The 7917-nt window shown below is 45.0% G+C and overlaps 1 protein-coding gene across 2 annotated transcripts in view; it reads left to right on the top strand.

Moving 5' to 3' along the window:
• The first annotated feature begins 710 nt into the window (after nt 1–710).
• Nucleotides 711–7917, top strand: part of kirrel3l (kirre like nephrin family adhesion molecule 3, like) — a 35214-nt gene continuing 28007 nt past the window's right edge. The window contains exon 1 of one of the 2 annotated variants that reach the window (XM_040029498.1): nt 711–1360. In XM_040029498.1, the coding sequence (XP_039885432.1) occupies nt 1321–1360 (40 nt within the window). In that variant the 5' untranslated portion in view covers nt 711–1320. The remainder of the gene's footprint in view (nt 1361–7917) is intronic. The other variant, XM_040029499.1, reaches the window with a different exon arrangement.

Here is a 7917-nt window from a genome sequence, read left to right as displayed (position 1 = left end):
CTTGCATCCAATGGAAATGATTTGGCATGACCTTAAACAGGCTGTTCATGCTTGAAAATCCTCCAACGGGCTGAATTAAAACAATTCTGCAAAGAAGAGTGGGCCAAAATTCCTCCACAGCAGTGTGAAAGACTCATTGCCAGCTTACACGAACACTTGATTGAGGTTCTTGTTGCCAAGTGTGGCAACACCAGTTATTAGGCTTAGGGGGCAATTACATTTTCACACAGAGCCAGGTGGGTTTTAATATTTCTTTTGCTTATGTCATGTAAACATCATGTTAAAACTGCAGTTTGAATTTGCTAAGATTCGCTTTGTCTAATATAAAAATTTCTTTAACAATCTGAAACATTCAAACGTGACAAATATACAAAAAAAACAAACACACACATACACACAAAAACTTTGAAATGAGGAAGGGGCAAGTGCTTTTGTGCTGTGTATGATATGGAAAAAGAAACTAATGGCAACAGCAAGAATCTGCATTTTCCCCTACAGGACAGGGAGCACATTGCTTTTCCAGCATCCTATTCTGTGGATTCATATTATTCAAGCGTTTTTTCACCCAAAGCTGTTAGAGCAGTCATTTAACTGTGAATAAGTTTTTTAAATGCCCTCCTCGTGATGCCTGCTCAGCCAATCCCAGTCCCCTAGGGGCGGGGGTCCCCCCCCCCCCTGCAAGCATCTGAGGAAGAAGGGGCTCCTCAGGCTCAGCTTCTGCCAGATTTGGCTACCCAGTACCACCACCAGATGACTGTCAGTGCGCATTTCCAATTGGCAGGAGGGAGAGTAAACCGAGGAGACCGATCGGGGAAGAGTGTGTATGAGAGAGAGAGAGAAGCGGGAGTGAGTGTGTTATAGAGGGAACAGAGTGAGAGACTCCAGCGGAGGGGCGAGAGGTAACTTCACCGAGGTTATCACTGCGCACTGTCGAGGAGGAGTGATCGCTTTTTTTTCGCGCAGCATGCTGAAGCAGGTTACAAAGTGGACTCTGGATGAACCTTCTGATTGAAACGCCCGATTCTCTAATGGACTGCTGGAGAGCACAGTGAGGCGAGAGCTGTGCCACAGTGGCAAGGAACGGAGACTGGGAAAGAAGCTGATGCAGAGGGGAAAGTTACCAACTGTGGAGATGTATTGCTAACTGCGAGTTTACTGACTGCTCGGACCATTCTGAGTCGTTTCTTTAAACTGGATGCTATTGTAGACGAATCTCCGGTGATCCCGAGCCCGGTGCCGCGGTGGACCATAACCAGCTCAGTCGCATAGACGGAGCGAGACTCTTTCCATAGAATACAATCAGCGGAAAGAGCAACTAAAATGTCTTCGTTATACCTCATCTTTTGCGTGATGGTCACAGGTAAGATACTCTTTTGTTTGCTATCATTTAACCACCCGGGTCCTTATTAACGGGGAAGGATGGACCGCGCTCCGTGCTGGCGCGCTGCGTCAAGCCATTCAGTGCGCTGCTGTAGTAGTGTGGGCATCTGATCTGCTGCAATGCTACATTTCACTGCTGTTAATTGCCGGTAAATGTTTAATTAGTTCTGAAAGAGTGATTACATCAGGAGGTTTCTCTGTCTGCGAGCAGTCCTTGATGAAAAATGGCACTGCGTAAGTGAGATTTGCAGTGATTTTTGCCCCCCTGATCTTATTCAAACATCGGAAGCCTGAGCGAAGTGAGCTTTCTTGTTTTGAATGGAAAGGCTCCGAATCATTGTACGAGGGTGCACAGACGGAAAGTTTCACTTATTTGATTTCTTAAATCTGGGGACCGGTTGCGCCTGACCGCAGTGTTTCTCCACACGCGAGTGTCTTTTAAATAAGATGCTTTTTTGTTGTTGTTGTTTTTTTAACGAGGCTCGTCAAGAATGCGCATTTAAGCAGGTGATAACAGAACAATTAAAGCTGGGTATGAGACAGCTCATTGCAGCTCCCTGCATCTTTTTTTTGCCCTGAAGTTGGCCGGTGTTGCACACGCTGCATTCCCTTAAACAAAAAGAAAAAGAATGGGAAAAACACAAAAGCCAGAGGGGGTTTCTGCTGAGCTGACAGGATTGCGTCTAAAGTTTCTTTTCCTTTCATGTGGTGCGTAAACGGGCAAAAACGGACACGGTGTATCTTCCAACGGGGACTGCACGCTCTCCCGAGGACACGCATTTGAGATGGTAAGAGTGAGAGCGGGGAAGAGGGGGAGGCAGCGAGAAAGCAAAGGGGCAGAGAATGAGGGAGACACAAACTAGAGAGGGAGAGCATTTGTTTTTCTTGAGACGGGCAGACATAATGCACCTGTTTCCCCCCCACCCTCTCTCTCCTACACCACCACCACCCCCTGTTGCTTTTTTATTGGCAGAACAGAGTTTATGAGTGATTATAACAAATTCTGCTCATTCTGCCCCAGACCTTCCAGTATCGAGATTTCAAAATGCTTTAATTTTGAAGGAATTGTGAGGAGAAAGAATGTTTTGATGCACGTCTTGTTTTGAAAATGCGACTTGTCAGCTTTTGTTTTCCCTCCACACTTCAACGTTGTAACTTATTATTAGTTATCCTGTAATAGAATTAACAGAACGATGCCGAAAACAGATGTGTTTTTAGGCTTAAATGCAATTATTACGAAACAAAAACAAACAAACAAAAAAGCAAGCAGGCTTTCTGAACAGCTGCTACAATTTATTTGACTCGTTTTGTGCTGCTCTTGTTGCAGAAAAGACGCTTTCGGCAATTAACACTGAGCAACTGTTGACTTATCAGCATTTTTCAGCGTCGATAAACTAGAGCGCGGTATTAACACTTTGGGATGAGGAAAAATAATAATTAAATTTGAATGCAAGAGAATAGACAACAACCTCGCACTAAACACAGATGTTCTCCGGGGTGAGTGGAGGAAGGGGATCGTGGGGAGGCAGAAAAGATAGCATAATGAAATTGAAATCCTTTAGGCTTTATTGTATTTTCACCTCAGACAGACTTTCACCAAAAGCCCAAGCATGTCCAATGACCATGTGTTGTGCGTACATCTTTACCTTCAGCGTGGTTTTGTCATCATTCAAGGCTCCGGGGAGGAATGTGAAACGAGTAAACCTCCACTCCCTGATAGACTAGCAACAGCTGGATGAGAAGGAGCAGTAGCCAGACAGTGGCATATTTTCCGGACCCCAACACGCACACACTCACTCTCCCCCCTTTCACACTCAAGCACACAAATAATGAAAATGGTAACAGCTGCCCTAATTAGAACCTAAGAGACCCTAGACCTCATTTATTGTGTCAGTCTTATAAAGAGTCACAGATGCTCAAAATTCTTTGCACTCATAAATGTATTTTGTGGTATCCAAATTTGGCTCCAACACATGGCCTCACTTTGAAATTTATGTATGGCATATTGCATACATTTTGTAAGTATGTAGTCTGTACTACAACACAGATAATTTACTTTCCCGGATAGTCCCCTGGGCTCCCACAGGAATTGGATTCCACACTGAATCAGTATTCTGAGTAATCTTCAGTGAGCTCTTCTTTGGAACCTTTTGCTTTGGGTCGCTTGCGTCTCATCGGGCCAAGTTCAAAGGCTGTGAGCTAAGATTACAAGTTTCTCTCCATTCCTCTTAAGTCGTGTCGCCACTCATGTTTCACTATAGTGTGGCAGTGTGAAAATTTTCCACCTTTGCTTCTTCTCACAGCATTTTTTTTTTATTTTTTACTTTTTGCCCGGTCGCAGAATGTGTGACTGTGGAACACGGGGACAGGAGAGCGTATCTGCTTAATGGGCCACAGGCAGATGGGAGACTTTCACCGACGGTTGAAAGCCTGTTCGCATTCATACCTCATACAGACACAAACATAGAAATAAACTCGAGCAGAGAAAGTGATAAATGCAGCCCCAGCTCCCTCCTCCCCGCATTACCACCCTGGGTTTTCCCATTACCAGATTTGTCTTTAAAATATAGAGTACAACGATGCTTGAGGATGCAGTGACAACATGGCCTGGGAGGTTTTGTTTTAGGGAGCTGCGCATATTTTATGAACTGCTGTTTTGCTGCTCTTTGAATTCTTTCGGAGGGGAGTCAGACTGAAGACAAAGTTGGGGGTGGAAGATGGAAGGAGAGTCTTAAAGGAGGGGTAAGACTTGGATGTGTCACCAGTGTCTTGATGATTAAGCGGACAAGCAGCGGGTAAACACAGAAGAAGACCGCTGAGCATTGTTAACCTTTCCCTGTCTTGTTAGTCTTGTCTCTGTCGCACAAACACACACACAAACAAACCAATGCGCTCTCTTTCTGCCTCCGTTTTACCTCCTCTCCTTGTATCATGCGCCTTTCTTTTCTTTTCCTCTGTGATAAAAAAGATCGGAGATAAAGTAAAAGAGACTAAGTGCCAGAAAGTTTGGGGGTAAGAACTGTAGCCAGCCAGGGAGGAGTGTAAGATATGAGGTTCACCAAGTGCAGACACAGCAGAATCTGAATGCAGCTGACTCTTGAACAGAAGTGCCTTGCAAAATTTGTGAGACAAAGTCAGGGCAAAGATAGATAACATGTGGTCAACTCGATGTTCAGTCCGTGTTGCTCGTTTTTAACGCTGTATCTGAAATTTCTAGAAACTAAACACAAAACGAAAGATTCACATATGCTTTTTTTATATTTTAAACTTTATCCCAACATGTGCATTTTAAGAGTTTTGTCAAGATTACTGTAGGTGACTGGACTGGATGAATATTTTTAGAGCAAGGCATCCAGTTTTTCTTTTTTACAAATGATGTGGTCATGCAAACACACACACGCACAGGCACACCCGAGCCGGCAGTAATGAATGTCCAAAATATGCAAGAAAGACCTGTTATTTCCTTTCATCCTGAAGACCCGTCATGCACACGAGGCATTGTCTTTCTGCTCTTCTTCATATCCTCTGAGCTCCCCTTCCTGCACACGCACTTGCAGCATTTTTACGGAAGGAGAAACTGGAATGAGAAAGGAAACAATGGGGCTTCATAATGTTGCTCATCTCTAATCAGCTTTGCCATGTGGGTAAACACAGATAAAGAACTTGGCAGTGTGTCCCGAGGCTTTGTTATCAGCTGTTAGCAACTTAAGTGGATGTGCGCACTGGTATGGCTCAACACAGGAAGCCCAAGTAGCCAGTTAGCAAACTGTTGATGACATTTGGCTTCTTTGTTATTATTTTTACCTCGTCCCACCCATCCTCCTTTTGTCTTCACTCTCTCCTTGTGTCTGTCTCTGCACATCCTCAGCGTGTCTTCCTCTGAGGTGGTTTGAGGAGCCGGAAAGGATATGACAGGGAACAGGACAATGGGAGCTTCCTGCCATTTTCCTAGAGTCTTCTTCCCCAGTTGTGACTCTTCGGGGCTGTGTTGTGAGCATACACACGGGCGGGGGACGGCACAAATTTGTTGACTCTTTCATTCTTCTGTACAAACACAGTAATGGAAAGAATAGAGAGAGGAAGAAAGTGGGATTAATTCTGTGCATGTCATTAGAACAGGCCCCCAAGGGAAAGAGTTGAATTTATACAGTAGCAGCTATTTTAAGAAAGACTTGTATTGCATTTATCTCCTCCCTAAAATGCAAGTGTCACTTCCTTTTGCAGAGATATATCGCCATTTCAAAAGACCTTAAGCCCAGAAACCAACATACAACAGATGCACTAGACCACACATTCATTTTTATTTTCCAATCAATTCTTGCCCTGCAAGACAAGAATTTCATATCTCCTGCCGAGACGCAGAAACCAACAGCAAATTGAAATTTATCTTCTGCGTTGCAGCAATATCTGTTCCTGTGTTATCTTCACCAGCCGCTTTCCTTAACCTTGTATTAAAGATAGCTTTATTGGAGTAGAATTCTGGCAGCTGGGAAGAGTTTCAGGAAAAAGAAAAAAGTTCAGTTGGGAATCCCATCAGACAACATTTATTTAGCACTAGATGCAGATTTATTTTACTTCTATTTTTACTCTCTTTGCATAAACTATGATTGGCAGTGGCACTTGATTAGAAGGAGATGTGAAATATTCAGCAGAGTGCACTAGGGCTTATATGGCGTGTGCACATCATCCAGAAATGAATCACAAGGATCTCACGGAAGCAACACCCTGAACACACTCGCGCACCCACAGAGGTCAAGGGCGCACGCTGGGGCTGTGGATGATGAGCCGAGATGAGTGTTTGGCATCTTCAGGGCTGTGTGCTCTTTCTGGAGCGATTAGTCAAAGTCCAACTGTCTAATTAATGATGCTCCAGCTCTCAGGACATGTCACCTCCTTAACCAGCTAAGGGTGAAAAACACATTCAAGGAAACAAGAAACTGTCTGCCTGCTGCTCATTTTATTAGATATGGAAAGAGTGTGTACCCTTGTGGGAATAAATATTCCAACTACTTGTTCCTTGAAGAAGTCCACACTCACTCCTTATTCTCCTTTTCATCTCTCCACCCTGTCAGTTGAAACTGCCTGGAACGCCGTGGCTAATATTGTGTTGGTGACTCAACCATTAACCAAAATAGTGGGTTGGTTGTGGCTTGCCCTTGTCTTCCTCTGCACAATGAAAGATTGTCCTGTGCTGCTGCTGCTGTTGTTCTTCCTATTGTTGGAAGAGACTGTGTGAAAGATTGGAGAAAGTGTAGCCATGTCTTTTATTTACATTTCTTCTGCAGAGAATTTCAGACAGGGCTGAGAAACTCTCGCTGGGAGGTCTGCGAGAGAAGGCAACCAATTTGCTATCAACTGAGGGATGTCAGTCAAAGCGTATTGATCAAGCCTTTAACTGCAGCTCCCTCAATGGCAAAACATGTTAATGTTATCGAGCTGTGTTGAGACGTGAGTAGCAGCGAAGTGTGTGTGTGGGTGGGTGGGAGGGAGGGTGTTTGGTAGAGGTGGGTGTCAGTTAACTGGTTGAGGGGTGTGTCTCTCCCTTTCTCTCTCCTGAAGTCTGCTTTTGGCATAAGAAAGCTGATGCAAAAACAACAATGGGCTCAGCATGAGAATAGGGGGAGGAAGAGAAAGGGAGAGGAGGGAGGCAGAGGGGGTCAAAGGGATTTACTGCCAGGAGCCTAGAATTTCAGGTAATGGATATGCTTGTTTCAGTGGAAACCAAACCTGCTGTTTTTCTTTGAGCATGGCAGAGGTGAAAAAACAAAAAAAGAAAAGCTGTAACTGACTGCAAGTCCGAGGGGGATTAATAGCACCTCAGGCTAAACATTAGATCTCAAGTGTACACTTGAATGCAAAGAAAGTGATTGTGTGCATACCTGTGTTTGGGTGTGTGTGTGTGTGAGAGAGAGAGCTGGAGGTGGGCTGGGTGGGGGGAAGCAGGTGTGCGAGAGAGAAGTAAGGGAGGCGTATGCTGGAAAGAAGCTTTTCTGCCACATTCCTGCGAAGCAGCATCAGCGAGGAGGGCAAGAACACATGGCTAAGTGCTTCCCAAGCTGGCTGAGGTAAACCTAACACCCCTCCTGGAGGAAGCAGCCCAACCATTGTTCCAGCACATTGCACCCGTCTGACTGAGGCATCCTAGTGCTGTGCAGATCCCAGGGGGCTGGAAAGAGAACGAAGCAGAGGAGGAGGAGGAGAGGGACTGATTGTTCCCTGCTCAGACTATCCACAGATGGGGCTATGGCACAGGATGCTTGCTGTTTGCTTTAGAGTCCCAAGCGTTTGCTTTGCAGTCATGGTGTACAGAATGCTCTTGGGGATAGAGGAGAAGAGAGTTCTTGCGGAGACAACAGCAGGGGAAGGGAAAGAGACAAGGCAAGAGGGAGAGAAAGAAAGGTATAGGGGAAAAAAGGGAGCCTGCTTAATATGATGTCAGTGTGAATATAGTGTCATTGCCAAGAAGGGAAGACGGATGATACAGCCATACAGTGATCGGGTAGTTGGGCGAAAGAGTGCTCAAGTCCTCCCCTGTAT

Source organism: Simochromis diagramma, unplaced genomic scaffold (assembly GCF_900408965.1).
Source record: "Simochromis diagramma unplaced genomic scaffold, fSimDia1.1 OVJJ01000361.1, whole genome shotgun sequence".
Taxonomy (NCBI): Eukaryota; Metazoa; Chordata; class Actinopteri; order Cichliformes; family Cichlidae; genus Simochromis; species Simochromis diagramma.
This window is presented reverse-complemented; position numbering and strand designations above follow the sequence as displayed.